The sequence below is a fragment of the Lepidochelys kempii genome, chromosome 5, assembly GCF_965140285.1.
Source record: "Lepidochelys kempii isolate rLepKem1 chromosome 5, rLepKem1.hap1, whole genome shotgun sequence".
NCBI classification, from domain to species: domain Eukaryota; kingdom Metazoa; phylum Chordata; order Testudines; family Cheloniidae; genus Lepidochelys; species Lepidochelys kempii.
Window position 1 is genome coordinate 34,790,817 of NC_136384.1, and position 18,964 is coordinate 34,809,780.

At 38.1% G+C, this 18,964-nt stretch overlaps 1 protein-coding gene across 1 annotated transcript in view; it reads right to left on the reverse strand.

Moving 5' to 3' along the window:
* The window catches only part of LOC140911275 (chondroitin sulfate proteoglycan 4), a 63,177-nt gene that overhangs the window by 16,739 nt on the left and 27,474 nt on the right, over nt 1-18,964 (reverse strand). The window contains exons 3-6 of the mRNA XM_073343933.2: nt 14,432-18,001; nt 12,930-13,400; nt 11,067-11,243; nt 4,274-4,472 (exon numbers count right to left, since the gene is read on the reverse strand). Coding sequence (XP_073200034.2) covers nt 4,274-4,472; nt 11,067-11,243; nt 12,930-13,400; nt 14,432-18,001 — 4,417 coding nt within the window. The remainder of the gene's footprint in view (nt 1-4,273; nt 4,473-11,066; nt 11,244-12,929; nt 13,401-14,431; nt 18,002-18,964) is intronic.

Here is an 18,964-nt window from a genome sequence, read left to right on the forward strand (position 1 = left end):
AACGTGAAGCAGAAGGGGAAGGAATAAAAAGCCCTTAAAAAGAGGAACTGTATCTTTTATGCAGCTTGGACTCTGAGGCACAAGGATTACTAAGCATAAGCAAAAGATCTACAGTGCTTGGCCTGAGTTATTATAGAAGCTTCTATTACTTTTTGAAACTTAGGATTGGAACTCATTTGTGTGTGTGTGTGTGTATATATATATATATATATATATATATATATATGTTTACCTGCTTTAACCTTCTAAATAATCCTCTTATTTCCTTTTCCTAGTTAATAAATCTTTAGATAGTTTATTACAGGATTGGCTACAAGTGTTGGTTTTGGTTTGTGAAGCTGCATTTGACCTGGGCTAAGTGACTGGTCCTTTGGGACTGGAAATACACTAAAAATCACAGCAATATTCAGGTTAAGAGATCATCTATCACAAAAGTAAGCTTACCTGGGTGGCAAGATAGATCTGAGCATCCAAGAGCACTATCTATGACTCAATGGCAAGGCTATTATAGTATTTGATGAGTTTACACTTGATAATTTGTTGCTGAAATCTAAGTATAGAACTCATAACCAATTTGGGGTTTGAGCCCTGGTTCTTAACAGTCTTCCCTGAAGTTGCTACTCACACTTGAGCTTTGCAGGACAGTTTGACACAAACATGGATATGATGTGATGTGCCAGATACACAAGCAAAATGGGAAACTTCCTCGAATCTATTATTATAAATAAAATGTGTACAAAAGAGAAGCCAACTATAAGTAATACAGCTTTGAGCAAAATATTATAAACTTTAGTGACAGAATTTATTTAATTGGCAATTCTGTTAGAAAAGGAAGCGGTTGCATTCATGTTGGTTTCTTTTAGTTTAAGTGATAAAGAGAAGAAGTAAGGCTAATGTTTGCAATCAAACATGCTTATGCTATCCAGTTAGTGAAATACAACTGTGCTGAAAGAGGCAGTAAAAAAAAGGAACTGAAACCAAATACTGTGTTTATAAAGATACTTCACCACAGAGTAGAATAATCAGAAATGTAACGGTTTGAGTAATAATGCACAAATTCAGATTAGCCATACAGACTACCACTGTTGTTAAAAGAAGAACCGAAACGGAAGATTTATAAAGCTATTCTGATTGGCTGGAGAACAACAGTTCTTGAATTGACTTTGCATTGTATAATGGAATATTACATTTAAAGAGTATAAACAAATATGGAGAGACTTTGTACAAACTACATGAATTTTAAACTGGACATTTCACCAGCTAGACAAGCGTTGATGGAGAAATTGCAACTTGACCAAGCATAACTGCAATGCTGACCAAGGGATGCACCAAAAAGGGGCCCATGGAAAGCAACATGCTGAGGTAAGTTGCTGACTGGAACAAACCAGTCAGTGTTCAAGGAATGTCCCAAGATGATTGCACCGGTTATGGCCTAACTTTTCTTACACAAGCTGGTGCAATAAGGTGTGTTAAACAAAGAGACTGCAAAATTCCAGTCCCAGTGACAAGAGCTCAAAAGCCAATGTCTTGTCCCTGACTGAGGAGATGATTCTCATTCTGACTGGACAATTCAAATCTTTGGAAAGAGATCTGTCATAATCTGATTGGTCAATGCCACCATTTACAAGAAGAAAAATCAAATTGGACCACACAGCAGATATAGAATAAAATGGCCTGTCTCCTTCAATGCATTGCTTCCCAAAAGCCAAAGACACCTGGAAAGGAGAAGACTGAGGTCCTGGACCAGCCACCTGGGAGTCTTCCTGGTGACAACAAGAACCTACCTCAGATAGGCATTTTTAACTGTCTTTTATTAATTTTGAGCAAGTTGGATTGCCTGGTAGCGTATTAGGAAAAGACTACAGTCATGTGCATCCTTTGCTCCATCAGCGTTTGCAGTGTCAACTCCTGCTGTGAACAATAACTGAACTGAAAGCTGACAGCTGAGCACAGATTTGGTGAGAAGTACCATATAGAATTTCTCTTGGATAATGATTCAAATCAGTCAATTGACCACTTCCTGAAACTGAGTACCTAATTAATAAGTAAGTGTACGTGCTTGTGTATGTGTTTTAAAGATTGTCAGTTATATTATTTCTCTTTGTTTTGGAACAGATTCCAATCAAAATTTTTTTAAAGTAGCTTTAAAACTGAGCAAGTTACAGTTAGTAACTAAGATTGTAGAACTGTACATGTGTCTATCATAGCTAATAGTTTCATACTGTCTTTCAAATTCTAGGTGTATACAGACATAAGATGAGACCAGGTGAGTGAGCTTCTTGTACAGCCCTCAGTCGAAATAATCTGTCATACATTTAGGAGTTTATTTTAGGTAGATAGGAGTGTTAGTCAGATCATTCATTGGGAAATAGGTTAAAAGGGTTGACTACTATAGATCTATTGGGAAGGAGACCGTGGCGAATTGGTATGTATAATAATTGACCAAACAGTTTTGTGATTCAATTTTGGATTGTTTTCCCTCTGTTGTCTTAGCAACACTGGAGTTGATAACCAATTGGCATAAGTCAGGCCCTATCCTGAAGGAATCAGTCAAAAATCTAAGTCTCCTTCACAATAGAGTAACTATGTGTAAGTATTATTTTGTGTTGTGGTTGTGTAATTTGATTTTGAAAACCTAAATATCAACCAGTTTTCTAATTTATGTAGCCAAATCACAGTCCAATACCATTTTTGTCTTCTTATATCCTATACTATTAGCTACTGTTCTTAAGGATGTTTAGTAAACTCTTTAAAACTAATTGAATACTTTTTCTTTAGTGAAGCAGTCAAAATCAAAAGAACCGTAAATCAGGTGATGCTGCAGGTAATCAGTTACTTAACACAGGTTTGTTTTATAATACACACTTATAATCTTTCTTATAATACACACTGAAATATGAACAATACAGAAAAATCATTTCACCCACTACAGAAATGCAGCCACCTCTGGGTGAAATGCAGCAACTGACAAACAGCACACAGCAACCATACGCAAGAGTTTAGAAGAGGCATTAAGGAATACTATACACCTAAAGAATGCTATATCCAGTTGAAACTGCAGAAGAAATTAAGGTAGGTAAATATAGAAGCTGACATCTAGCTGAAACACTAGAGTTAAGAATACTTCCCTTACAAAAAGTCCCTTGAGAACCCTAACAACAAATGGTCAGAAACTCAGTTTTACATCTCATTTGAAAGATGGCATCTTCAGCATCACAGTGTTCCCTAACACAAAATGCAGGCATCAGTTCAGTACTGACACAGAAGGAAAAATACCGTATACTAAGATACAGCCTTTCCTATCCCTCCACACAGCTAAAACTCTCATCAGGCTCCCATCTCACATCTCAATTACTGCAACATCCTTTTCTGTGGCCTTAACAAATGAAATCTTTTCCTGCTCATATCCATTCAGAATGCTGCTACTTAGATCATTTTCCTAGCCTGTTACTTTGACCATATCACCCCTCTCCTTGCATTTCTTCACTGGCTCTTCTCTATCTCCATCAAACTTGACTTCACTTTCAAGGCCCTTCACAATCTATCTCCATCTGACATATCATCTCTCATTCAATATTGATATGTCGACTCCCACCTCCAATCAGCCCATGATGTCAGCCTCCATTGGTCACTTGTTAAATTTTCAAACAGGCATCTTCATGCTTTCACCCATGCCACCTTTCACATTTGGAAGAAGCTTCCCCTAACATCCTCAAAACTAGCTCATTATGTACCTTCAAACCCCTTCTTAAAACTCTCCCTTGCTGTGAGGCCTACAGAAAGCTTGAGAGCGGCTTGGCTGCTGCTGTGCTGAGACCAATGCCTATCGTGCTGACCAATACTGTGTCACTGTTTCCTTGTATCCCTGATGGTCTGCCTGTATCCAGCTGTTGTCTCTTGTCTTATACTTAAATTTGTAAGCTCTTTGGAGACAGGACTGGTTTTTGTTTTGTGTTCGTACAGCATGTAGGACAATGGGGTCCTGATCCATGACTAAGGCTGCTAGGTGCTATGGTAATACAAATAAATCAATCAATAAATCTACTGAATTATCAATACTCTTCCTACAACACCTAGGTGTTTGCTGGAAGTTATCTACTCAGGTAACGACCTGAACCCTTCCCTGTTTGGCTTGTGAGATTATACATCACTTAATTAGTACTTCTAAAATTACATCATGTTACAAGAATATCTCCATGGGATTACATCTGTGAATATCCCCATAGGATTACATAACAGAATATTCCCACATGGTAGTTTTAGAACTACCTACCATTGTGTACAAACACCAGCTGTCCTTCCATTATATGAGCCTGGGTAAAATTAAGGATGCTTTTGTTTGGAGAAGACTTAAGAGCCAAGTGGCCATTGCTAGGTTGAGTAATAGAGTACACTAGCTCTGATGCTGAGGAGTCTTTATCTTCTGCACAGAGGTCATCAACTGTTATTTCCGTAACTGAGCCCACCCAAACCTTAAAAAACAAAAACAGAAGAAAAAATTACATAGATTGGATTGATTCACTGTATCTCATGTTGCTAAAACAGGTAACCCTGTAATCCAGTATGGTTTCTTATCATTGACTGTAGTGTTTAACATTCTGAAATTATTTAAAACTTCAAGGTATCGAGCGACACCAACAAACAACCTAACCAGTTTTAAAATGCAGCTTGATATGTTATATAATCTTGTTTATGAACAGGATTAGATAACGTGGTTATCTGCGGCAGCAGGGAACTGGACTTGATGACCCAGGAAGATCCCTCCAGACCTGTCCATCAACCAACTCCTGCATAAATCAGTATTTCAGAGGAAAGTGCAAATGTCTGACAGTGTCTGTATTCTGACAAATGCAGCAGTTTATTTCATGGAGTGTTAGAGCCATGTTCTTCCCCGTCGGCAAAACACTCAGCGCCCTCAACTTCCAGTGCAGTAAATGGCACTAGATATGTCACAAATTTGGGCCATAAGAAAGACAACAGATTAAAATACAATACAACTACTAATAAAAAGGCAACACTTTTTTTTAAACTAAATATTTTCTTTCAACTCCCACCTACTCACAATATGCACCAAGGGCTCAATCCTGTAAAGGACTGGTAACTCTTGGAGGTACTGACTGCATGGGAGATGAAGGCACGCAACACTTCTGACAGTTGCTCAGCACTTTGAGCCAAGGCCTAAACTGAGACAAAAAACTAGAGTTTATGAACACAGCATAAAACCCACTACTTTAATTCTAGCAATTCTAGTGCAAACATGACACGTGTTTCTGTGTCTTCAGGGCAATGATAAGGCCCTGGGTTTACTCAGGTTTACAGGCAGACGAGCACTGTAAGTACTGATGTCCCAGGAGGGGAGCATTGTGTGGGCTTCATTTAATTTTGGGCGGTTATTTTCTGATTTGAAAGAAAAGAGCAACTGTTGGCTTTACTTTTGATCTGTTTGCATTTTTAATTATGGGTTAAGGTGCCTAGAGCCCGGGATAGGACATATCTATTATAAACTAAAATCAAGTCCATAGATATTCAACACATGCACACCAGCTCATCCCATGAAGAGTTGATTTATAGCAAGGATCGGCAACCTTTGGCCCGTGGCCCACCAGGGAAAGCCGTTGGCAGGCCGGGACGGTTTGTTTACCTGCTGCATCTGCAGGTTTGGCCGATTGCAGCTCCCACTGACCGTGGTTTGCCGCTCCAGGCCAGTGGGGGCTGCAGGAAGCGGCGTCCAACACATCCCTCAGCCCATGACGCTTCCCACAGCCCCCATTGGCCTGGAGCAGTGAACCGCAGCCAGTGGGAGCTGCAATCAGCCAAACCTGCAGACGCTGTAAGTAAACAAACCAGCCCAGCCTGCCAGCGGCTTTCCCTGGTGGGCCACGGGCCAAAGGTTGCCAATCCCTGATTTATAATATAAAATCTTTGATAATCAACAGTTCTACTTAAGGTGCAGAACAGATACCATAATGTACCTCTCTGACTTTTAGTGTATTAATAATATCATATTGCATTTGATTCCATTGGCTTTTCTTACCTCTGCCCAATTCCTGCTCTTTAATTCATTATCAATAGCTATTTGATGGTAAGGTTATGTTAGTAGTTTAATGAGGAAAAAAATATCCTTGACAAAAGTTATTTCACTTCTCCTAAAAACAAAGATAGGAGATTTCTTCCTGATCCCAACAACTAAGCATTTTTTCTTCAGGAAACATGAGCTTTTGTAATTTTTTTTTTTTATGGGCTAATCTTTGAAAACAAAGATGTATCTTTAAAGATACATGATAACTGATGATAAATGCTGACTTTTTAATAATTCCCACTATGTAAAGGTTTTATTGCCACTTGTTTGATCTGTAACCACCCCAAACTCTTGTCAGTAATACCTTTATATCACATCATCCTGTACATAGAAAAATATAATACATTGCATATAAATGGTAAAACACTAGGGAGAATATTTACAAAAGAGCATGCAAATGTGTAGCCATGTGTAACGCCAATGCTAAACCTCCGCATGAATTTTCTTCATTCCAACTTAAGAAATAATAGGGCTTTTTAGCTATAAAGATATTGTTTATTCCATGCCTCCACAGCACGCTTACACACAATGCCTTTTTTGTGTGCACACTGTGTTAAGATTCTCCATTTGCTGTATAATGTGATACATGAGGAATGAAAGGAGATCCATGAGATGAAATGGAATGTAACGAGGCAAAACACTTGAAATACTGCAAATACTTTACAAGTGACTTATTTGCATCACACAGGGTGGAGATCAAGGTTTCCTTAAGAACAGAATAAAAAAAGTATGCAGAACTTCCGAGATGTCACTAATTCAGCATTTGCCTAACACATTCCACTACTACAGTGGCAGGAAGGTTCATGACCTTGCTTGCTGAGAAATGAAAAATACTCCATTGACCTAATCCAGTGTTCTGCTTATAGAGATACCCTGTTAAGCAGAATTAATTAACAAGAAGGATAATAACTGTTAGATTTTTTTAAAGAAAAATTCCACATATATGAAAATATAGCCACCTTGTGGCTACATTGCAGTACAGCACACCTTACTACTACTAAATCTTACTTAAATGCATAGATAAACGGGACCAGCAGAGTAAGGATTTTTATTTTCTCTAACCTGAATCCCCCTGATTTTTGCAAAAATGCTGCTTAAAACATGCTTAACTTTAAAAGTTTCTGTTTAAGACACAATGAAGTGAATGGGTTTCAAATGTGTGCTTGATGTTTACCATATACTCAAGAGCTGTCATGAATAGGGACAATCTTAAGCCCATATTTGTGAGCTTTTCTGAATCAGAGCTCTCATCTGTTTGCTATTCTCTGACAGGGTTTCTCTTTCTGATTGTTCAACTGGACTAAAAGTCCTGGCAATTCCCTTCTAATTGTTTAGAATACTTATGGTTTTAAGTTACAGAGTGAAATTAAAGACTATCGTTTCTCGTATTAATAAAACTTTTCAAATCTGTTATGTTCATGCAAATATTGCAGAATGATACAGAAGTTCAAAAAAAGGAAAATCCAATAGCCCTCATCCCTTTAAAAACAAAACATCACCCACACACAAACACTAAGGGAAGAAAAAAACCCTGCTTTGTTCACCACCCTGATACCAATCATAAACACTGTGGTTTAAAGAGGGAATGTTGAGGAGGCCTCAGAAGTGAGGGAATTGGAGTAGAAGGAATCACTTTACATTTGAGTAAGTTTGACAGTTTGTTGTGTTTGGCAAAAAGTCCCATAACAAGACTAAAATGTAACTTCAATATCCATCTGGAGACCACCAAGAGCATAATACTAACTTCCATAGGGGCCCTCCGTTGCTAATGGATGCCCATAAAGGGATCTGATACTTTTAACATTTTTGTTCTGCTTTGTTACTGATTTAGCTGTTCTTTTAAGAGCTTTGTTACACCCCAATCTTGCAAGCTTGCTCATGTGCTTAGCTTTATGCACTGTGAGGAGTAAACAGTGTGTAAAGTTATAACATGAACTAGTGTTTGCAGGATCAGGACCTTATTCTGTAGTAGGCAACATGACCAAATCTATTGCTTGAAATGCAAAAGTTTCTTGCAAGAAAGGTTATCCTCTAAACAAGGTCTTGCAACAAGGTCAACAAAGTGGTTTTCAGGGAATTTTCATTCAAGTTTGTACATTTACTTCTTATCTCTAAAAAGGTATAAATTAAGCCAGGGCTATTGTATTTAAAAATACATAGATTACTACAAGCAGGTTAAAATTCAACAGCTAGCAATACAAGATTCCCAGATGAGCAAGCACAGCCCGGCTGGAACCTCGAATTTAGCAAGTTTCACCCTAGGTAAGCACTGCCTTGGAACTCCCAGCTGATGATAATAGTCAGCACTGAGCCAGGCTGTCAGTTCAAGAAAAATCTTTATAATCCACTTTTCCCCCATCTATTTTAGGCATTCATCTTGGTTTAAAGTGATTGGTTGGAATAAATCAGATTCTCCAGCTTTGTATAGTGTGCACAGAACTATCAGAAACGCAATAGTTCTATATTAAGAACAGGGTATGTAAGCACAGTAAAGGGTCAAGCGTGACAAGCAAAACCACAGTCATGAATACAAGAACCATGGGTTTGGTGTAGGCAGGCTGCCCAATTGAGTAGATAGCATTTTATCTATGTTCTGGATGACTGACCTATTTCAGGATTAGATTGAAAAGTTGTGTTATTTATTTATATTTTAAAATAAAGGTACATTTTGGGTCTGCCAATCAACTTCATGTGTTCCTATGAAGCCTGGTCTTAACAATCATTTAAAAAAAATCAGTGTGCTGTGCTGCTGGGTCTCAATTCTGTCAAAGGATAGTTCTTCAAAGCAATTATACACAAGGAAAGAGAAATCAAGAAGTAGTCTTGGTGGACACCTTTCCCCTGGGTGTATTACTAGATTACAGTTAATACCTGCGGTGTTGACGTCTGAAGAACCCCACCAGTGGGTAATTATCCTCCCCTGCGGGAGTTTACTGTGTAATACTTGATGCCTTCTTCGAGAAAATTGCCAAATTGTCAGGACTCAGCCTGGTGTAAAAGCCTAATATCATGGTGCACTGTAGTGTGGATGAATGCCCACAGTGGGTAAAGGCCATCACTGTGAAGCACAACATTGCTAAAACTGATTAGTATAAATTATTATATTTTCTCTTTTTTTCTTCTGTGAAAAGGTTTATGGATGATGCTAAAATACTGTAATCTCTACAGTACTCAATCTGTCTACACAACACTCAAATACCATTCATACTCAGGATTAAATGCAAACTGGTTTTAAATGTTATAATTTGTAAATTGCACTGTGCTATACTATATAACATTATCCTCCTTCAAATCCCTCCTTTAAAAAACTCTTCTCTGGTGTGATGCCTACAATATACTTGCAGCTCATTTACTGTTAGACAGCTGATATGCCGTGACCACCATTTTTCAAGATGTTCAATATCATTTTATTATCTGTACTCCTACCCCCCACCCATGTATGTTTGTTTTAGTCACCAGTCATCTACTCTTCAGGGCAGGACTGTCTCCTATGTTTTTATAGTGTCTAGGACAAGGGGGCTCCGGCCTGCAGGCACAGTTGTAATATAGATAATAATCCTCTCACATTTATGTAAATCTGGAATTATACCACTGAAGCAAATCGAGCCACACCAATGTGAAATAGGGATGAGAAGAAACCATCCTTTATTCTTTACAAGATAGAATGGTTAGTTAAATGCTATCTACGGTTACTAGGAGAAAAAAATAGACCAATTCTACAATCTTCAATTCCACAAGTTCTTTGGGAACTATACAAAGTAAGCAGGCTTTGGGTGTTTCAGAATATTATCTTTAATTCATAATTAACAGCCACACCCAACAAACCTACAGTAATAGAGAGTAGTAGCTCCAGTCTCTCTAGTAATACTGTGAGGAGCTGGTAACAGCTCACCTTAAGTGATCACTCTCGTTACACACAGTGTGTATGGTAACACACATTGTTTCATGTTCTCCATGTATATAAATCTCCACACTGTATTTTCCACTGAATGCATCCGATGAAGTGAGTTGTAGCTCCCGAAAGCTCATGCTCAAATAAATTGGTTAGTCTCTAAGGTGCCACAAGTACTCCTTTTCTTTTTGCGAATACAGACTAACATGGCTGCTACTCTGAAAACTGTGAGGAGTGGTTCTATTTTGGACCATTATATAATACAATATTATTATTTTTATTAGGACTTTTAAAAAAATCTGCATACATTTTCTGAGGGAAACTCATATCTCCTATCAGAAATGTCAGATACTTAGTCAATTCCCTAAAGCATAGTAAGTGGGTGAAACTCTGTTCTCTTACACCTATGCTGTCTCCACTGACTTCAGTGGGAGCTGCAGAGATACAACAAAGAGCAGAATTACTCTCAGTGGGCCTGATCCTCAGGAATAGCTCAGAGGTGCTAGGCACAGAATCCGAGGGATGGTGCAAAAATAATCTGAAGCCGCCTTTATGGTCCCTCAATCCTGAAGCCTGCCAAAGGCCAATGCCTCAAGACTGCTCTGACTTACGCTGCTTAGTAACTGCATCCAAGTTGCCATTACTCCTGCCAGGGAATGTTAAAACACAGCAGTGCTCCATCCATACACCCTTCACCGCCACGTGTCCCATGTCAAGGCCAAGAGGAGCCAGTGGCACAGATCCAGCTATAAGGCCCTAGGCCACTCAGGGATTCCTCTTAGACAAAAGTAATCATCAGCCAGACTCTTAGGTGTGTTTAAGGTCTGCTTTGCACTACCAGGACAGCACAACGCAAACTTAGCAAGAGCCAGGATCTGATCCCATATGTATAAACAATTGTCACAGTATCCAATCTATCTTCAGAGCCTATCACCATGGTATCTAAGCATCACAACTGGCTTCTAGTACATAACATATATTTCCAGGTTTACACATATCTATCTCTAGTCTCTGTGTTATTATTGTCCTATAAAATAACGTCAAGCTAAAAATGAAGATTTTAAAATTATAAAGACGAAAGTATGCAGAACTTACCCTAAGTATTTTGTTTGTACTTATAACAGGAGCTTCATCATTTACCGACGTAACAGTCACAAATATAGTTTGGGGCAAACTTTGTTTCCACAGTTCTGTGTTATTTGCTATGACAGTAAAATTGTCAGTCAGCCCCTCACTACCATCATGAATATAGTAGATTAATTCTTGCTCTACCTGAAAAATAAATGGACTGAAAATTAAAGAAATTAAAACAAAAACTGTTTTGAAATTTTAAACAAAAAGCATTCAACCATTCCAGCTCTGCAATAATTCTCTTTCAGCCTTCACGATCCCATACTTCTCCCTCTGATGCACACTCTTCTATCTCTAGCATATCAGATTGCACATGAGCATTTGGTTATTCTGAAACAACCTCAGATATAGAAAGGCATGTATGCAACTGTATCAGAAGGTCAGAGACAAACCAATAAATCCCAAAGAACTCATATAAAAATAGCTAAAGCACAGTTAAGAGGGTTCATTTTTGAAAATCAGTTAAGTGTTTCATTTTTATTTAGAAGAGGCAAAATGACTTAAGACATCACTATCTGCAGTTGAAAGTCAAATTTCTGTTTTTGGGCCATAAAAATTAAAAATCTCATATTCATTAACATTTGTCAAAGGTTAACACATTTCAGTTTATGCATTTTGAAACAAGTTAAAAATTGAAACCTTCAAATTAGAGAGTTTTCATTCAGATGTAAAGTAACCCTCAACTATGTTGGCAGTATAAGATACCTGTCAGGCTTCTATTCATTTTGAATTGTTGACTTATTACATCCTATGCCATTTAAGACAATTTAGCATATTCGGAAGTCTGAAAAGTAGTATAAAATCATACATATTCATGTCTGGGCAGGAGTTATCCCACTGGAATATGACATATCAAAATAATACATAATGTAGATCTTTATTTTCAAATAAGCATATTAAGCAATATATATCTTTTTATGTGCATCAAACACCCATAACTCTGGTGTAAATTTTTGAAAGGGGAAAATACTTTGCAAACCTTCAGTATGTTATTTTGCATCAAACAATTATTATTTGAAGCTGGTGAATCACAAAACATCTTGCCATAACCCCTGCTCCTGCCCCATGCCAAGGGACTGGGTGGAGTCTCCATCACTTGAAGTCTTTAAATAAAAATTGGATGTCTTTCTTAAAAACATGCTCTAGCTCAACCACAAGTACGGGTTTGATGTAGGAATTACTTGATGAAATAATGTGCTCACTGTTATGCAGGAGATCAGACTAGAACATCATAATGGTTTGTTCTGGCCTTAAAAATAGATGATTTTGAGACCCTCACTGGCTTTCTCACCTTTTTCATAGCCCTTTAAGGCTACACAAAACTTATTAGCACTTGTATCTTATCATGGAGACTCCACTTTCTCTGCTCCACCAACAACACTGATATTTGTTCACTTCCCCACTAAGCACATCCAAGGTTTCTTCCTTGCCACTAGTTTGACATTCACTCAGAACTCGACTGGAAAACAATGTCCTCCCCCTCAACCCTGCTACTTCTACCATGACTTTTGCAGGAAACTGCCAACTAGTAATGGTTAAATAGGGCCTATTAGGGAATTGTGACATATCTTATTTGTATCTTGTAGCTGCAGGCATATAAAAACATATGTGTACCTGTCATTGTTTCCCTCATTCTCCCTTCTCCATTTCATCTTGTCTTAGACAGTAATCTCCTCAGGTAAAGGTCTGCCCTTTATTGAGTTTGTATAGTGCCTAGCACACCTGACCTGCAGGTGTGACTGCAATACATATAATAATCAGCAATTTAAAAATACTCAAACAAAAAAAGGACTGACATTTAGATCAAGCTTACCACAGTCAGATTACCTGTTTTTTGGTAAATTTGGTTAACTTCACTCCAGGAAAGCGAAAGTTTCCAACGTGCCCATTCTTTGGTGGCTCAACTAAAATAAATTCACAACTGAGTCCTGTGAAATGCTGGTTAGAAATTTTTAGATAGTCTTCCACCAGAGCTTTAGAACCACCTTCTATTACTGTAAAGTTCTGCACTTCTAATGGAATCAGCTTTGGGATGACATCTACAGAGATTTCTATTCCATTGACCACTCGGATGCCATTGGTCACATCCAACGAAAAATGGTCTTGCAGCTGGTCAGAAACTGTCTGCACATACTGAATGTTGCCATCATCAATATCTTGCTGGGTAAAGGTCAAAACTGGCTTTTGTTCTGCACCAAGGTAACCTTCTTCTGATGCAAACTTCCGAATGTATCCATGCACTGGAGGAGCCCTTAATGTGAATACTATCTCTGATGGAGAACTGTTTTCATGCACAACCTTAAAATTATACATACACAAAAAGTCATTCAAGTAAAAACAAGACAATTTCTTCTTTAATTCTATTCTGAATTTCTCACTTCTGTTCTCACTGGGACAGTAAATCATGGATTATTTATCCACCGGTTTGGCTGGAATTCTCTATTTATAAACATTATATCTGCAAATGCCTAGCACAATGCATTTCCAGTATTATATTAAGTAGATGCATGTTAGGTAATACTGCATGAGAAAGTGTTTCAAAACCCAAAACATATCCCATAAGATCTCTCAACTGAAAAAACAAAAACAAAAAACATCATGAGTTAATTATCTAAGAACTGTGGAATGCTGCTTGGAATGATGATTTCACAATCAGCACAATAATGTACAACATGAGCCTCCTTGTGGTAGTTACTTTAATGGTGAAAATGATCCCAATAGGTGCAGAGAAAAATATTAACCAGAATAGGCCAAAGCTAATGCTTCTGAACTGATGCTTTTAAAACTTCAAGCCGTATCCTCAGCTTGTGTAAACTGACAGACCCTTTGTAAATAAGCAAATTCTTTGGATACAATTTAAGTTTTTTTCCCCAATATTTGTTATTGGTTCACCTGCCATGAAACTGCAAATACACTGATAAATGTATTTAAAACTACCTGGTTTTCTTGCAGTGTTGATAATCACAGTGTCTCTGCAGCTTAATTTTCTCAAGTATCAGTACTCAGGGAATCAAAGCCTATGGTCTCTGTCTTATTTTAACAGATAGATTTTTTCTCCTTTCTAGTGATGGGAGGCATGCTAGTGTCAGAGTGCTGGGCTACCTGAAGTCTATAGCCCTTTCTGCACTGATGCCAGCAGATTCTCAAGTGCGGACACCATAATTGGAGTTACTCTCCAAAATTAATATCTAGCAATAATTTAAATTAGTTAGGTTAAAGGTGACAGTTTTGTGGAACTGAGGCATTAAAAGGGCTTGCTATGCCTGGGAAACAGGAATAAAGAAGAAAATCCATTACAGATAGAAGATTAAAGCTAAATTTTAACTCACCTGCAATTTCCCCTTACTGATTTTAACTGGTTTTCCTTCTTCAACTAAGAGGTTGTTATTATGTACAATATTTGGTGGACGCTGATGGCTTTCCAAGTACATACGAACATGCATTCCAGCATCCTGGTGGATATCCTTAGCATAAACTGTAAAGTTAAATGTGTCAAAAAGGTTGTTACTGTCATCATGCCTATAAATCACATGTCCCCTTTTTAGGTCAAGTTGAGTAAAGGAATCTGTTGCCAGATTTTTTACATAGATTCTTCCATGTTTTGGAGATAAGAATATCTCATAAATAATCTCATGATCCCTTCTAATGTCTTGGTTTGTGATGGCACTAAGGTTAGTTGTTGTAATAGTTCTCTCTTTTCCTTTTTGGACCAATAAGCCTGTGTTGTTTGCTAGTCTAACATAGGGATCTGAAGCACTCACTTCTAGAAGGGAAGACGTGTAGTGTTTGCCATCAGTTACAAATAACACAAATCGCCCATAATCTGCACCACTATGTATAAATAGGACTCGCTTTTGCTCCAGGTCTTCTTGCTTGAATTGATAGAGTCTGTGACTGGTATCATTCACTAGAGTCAAGTCTCCATTTGGAATGCCACGCCTAGTGTACAGCAACTGTCCGTCATCAAAATCAGAATCAGGATCATGGTAGCATAGGTCTGCCAAGGTCAATAAGTGCTGCCCATTCTTAACTACATGAAATACCTTATCAACCACACGTACTGGTTTCTCATCATTCTTCAGCTCAACAGAAATATTAAATCTTATCTCTGCTGATAAAGGTTCTGTTCCAGCAGCAGAGCTCACCCATTCTCCTGATTCTTTGGTGGATGCTATGACAAGAAATTCATCGTACCTAGTTTCAGTGTCATCATGGACATACATAAGGCGTTCACCCATTATATCTTGGTTACTGAAAGTGGTGAGGTTATCATTACTTTCTGGTGAATCTGAAAAGTTAATGAGTTTTAATTTCCCATGTTGAGGACTCTTTGTAACTGTATATTGAAAGGCCTTATTATCCAGGGTTTGTGCAAACAATCTGCTTTTTGTTATTAGCACTCCTTCACCTTCAGTTATGGTCAAGCCATTGTTTGTCAAAATAATGCTTGTGAGATCTGCTTTAATGTTGATTTTGAAATCATAGACATTTGACTCCAAATATTTTGTAAAAATTAGGAATCTAAATGAATCCTGAGTGTTCTCATGGGGTCTGTCGATTAATTCATATTCTACTTCATGATCTATAATGCTTTTTTGGCTAAAAGTTGAATTTTTTTTCAAGGCTTGGTTGTTAAGGAGCATTTGCCCTTTCTTGGGTAAGGACAACAACTTATAATTAAGTTCATTTTCAGGTATTTCTATATCCACTATCACAGCAAAAAGATTATCTGAAGTCAGACATTTCTTTTTTGTTTTTCCAATTTCTAGAGGAACACGTTTCAATAAATTATACCTCAACCATTTCACTGTGATTGGAAACATAAGCTCATCACTGATTTTGTTTCCAATACGAACCTTAAATTTAAAGTGTTCTGTAACATTTTCCAGCTGCAATGCTTTGAAAATACTGTAGTACCTCACACGGCTGCGCTCAATGGAGCGCTGAGAAAAAGTGTTTACTTGCTTCCACTCTCCACTAGAATGTTGCCTTTGAATTTCACCAAATTGAGGTGATTCTGTGATCTCATATCGTATCTCCATCTCTTGCTGAATGGCATTTGTTTCAACTGCCAAGTGGCTGAGTGTGATCAAAGTGGCATTGCCTTGTAGCACTTTTATTCCTGTGTTATTGACCACTTTATAATCCAAAGGAACAGCCATGACACGCAACACAACTGTGTTGCTCACTTTCTCTCCATCACTTGCTCGCAGCACAATCCTTGAGTTCTTGACCCCAGTATGGACAAAGAAAATGTTGCCTTCTTTTAAGTCCTCATTAGAAAAAGTAGTAATGGCTTTCTCGGGATTCTTGGAATTTTCTAAAAATCCTGCTTCTGTATTCAGATTTCCAAGTACTGAAAGACTGAGATCAGCAGAGTCTGTGTCTTGATCTGAAACCTTTATTAGGTCAGCAGTCAAGAGTTTCTTTGAGTTCTCTAACAAAAAAAATAAGTTTCCCTCAGGGAGCATAAGTTCAGGAGCATCATTTGTCGGAGTGATGGCAATCCTAAACACATACTGCTCATTTCCTTGCAGATATGAAGGCATGTCCTTTTTACTACTGGCAGAAATGGAAAAAGTAAAATTATCGTAAGTGTCCTCAGAACCATCATGGACATATAGAACTCTTCCTTGCCACAGGTCTAACATAGTAAATGTGCCCTTGTCCTGCTCTGGTTCAACCCCTAATTTCAAGTAACCATGAGAGGGCTGCTCCTTTATTTTAAAAAATATCTGTGACTGACGAACCCCTAATTTCTTAAACTCTAAATTTACTTTAATATGTTTAGATTCAAGTGGAGCTTGTCCACCCTCTGGGACAATCAAGTTATTTAGAACCAAGAAATGGCCACTATCCTCTTTGCCTTGGGGTTTGGAGATTTCAGGAAAATTGACAGAAGTGGTGGCTGCTGTTACAAGAGGAGTCTTTTCTGTTGTCACTACAGAAGAATTTGTCTTAAAAGAATTCTCTGTTTTGCATCCAGCTGAAACATCCTTTGTAACCAGAACATTCTTTAACGATCTCTTTTCTGAATTGGCTTTCAGGTCTCTTAAGCAACCTTTGAAGGATCCTCCTCTGGCATATTTTCCAGAAACTGAAGTTAGCTCTAACTTTATCACTTCTGCCCGTGTGCTGTCATCTACACCACCTACAAAGAGTGGCCCTTTAAGAAGGGGTATCTTGATGTGGGAAGGCAGTGATGTTTTCACCATTTCTCCATCTATCATCAGCTGCAAATATTGTGTGGTAAATTTTAACTCAATGGAGTGCCACTTATTATCACTGACTGACTTAAGAGAGGAAAGCTGCATTCTACTTTTACTCTTTCCAATATGGGCCTTAATTCGTCCATCCTCAATTTCCATTGCAATGAAATCTCCTGCTTGTCCAGAATGATAAAGCAGCAAACCTCGCTGAGCTGAGGTCCGTATTGCACACTCCAAGTGTCCTTCACCCTGGACATTCCACAGCTGGAAAGAAACATAGGATTTGGAACTAAAAAAACTGATAGGCTCATCTTCACTGGCAAAGAATTCATCACTGCATCCCAGTGACACTTCATGAACATTTCTGAACCCAGGATAAGGTCTCAGGGACATTAGGATCTCATGCTGATTAAATAACACGTCATCGATACATCCTCGGAAATTGGTTAGTGCTCTGTCAAAGTAAGGAACATCAAGGGTACCGCTCCCACCAATGTAGAGTCCATGTTCAATGTTTAATTGATATAGAATCCCAGGCATTTTTGTACTAGTTCTATAATGTTTATCAATAACCAGTGTGACATTATCATTTTCATGATATAATTCAACCAGGTGCCAGGCTAAATCATTTAGCCGGGAGCTCCGCTGAGAACGCAGCACTCGTTCCCCTGCTCCAAAGTTCATTCTCAGCTGTAAGAGACAAAATTTTAATGATGAAAATCAGTGAGCGTATGGATGACAATTAAATGAATTGTGTGTGTCTCAAAGAAACAAGTAATACTTAATGTTTTGACAGCTGCTCAACTTAAGTTTCAATCATTGCATTTTCAAACTATGAGCACAAATGTATTTATTATTGTTATGGATTTGCTAACACCACAACATCAAGTCCAAACCCATTGTACATTTTAGGAAGGTTTACCTGCCAACACAGTTTTAGTCTGGGTCAGATGCAAAACCAGAAAGCAACTATTTCCAGTTCTGCTATGACCAAAATTTACAAGAGCCCAAGGTAAGCATAAAGTGCAAGGTCATGCATGAATTCCTGCTATAAGTTGGGAGCTCAACAGTTGAACGTGAAAGAGGAGGAGAGACACACAAGTGTATATGTCGATCAGAGGATGAAGCTACTAATTATGAGCTACTAATGTGATGTGTCTGTGGAAAAGACAAATGCAGTCCTAGCACGTGTTAGGTGAGGTATTTCCAGTAGAGATAGGACAAGACACTGCTAAGATCTCATTTTGAATATTATGTACAATTGTGTTCACCCAAACTGAAGAAAGATGAATTCAAACTAGAACAGGTGCAGAGAAAGGCTACTAGGATGATCAAAGTAATGACAGCCTATCTTATAACAGGAGACTAAAAGAGCCTGGCTTGTTTAGCCTAACAAAAAGAAGGCCGAGAGAGGATTTAATTGCTCTCTATACATTTATCAGGGAGATAAATACCAGGGACAGAGAAGAGATATTTAAGCTAAAGAACAATGTTGGCATGGCACAAGAACAAATGGGTAATAACTGGCCATGAATAAATTTAGGCTGGAACATAGACAAAGGTTGCTAACCATCACAGGGGTGAGATTCTGGGAGCAGTGGGGGCAAACAACTCAATCAGTTTTAAGATAGTTCTTGATAAAAGTATGAGTGG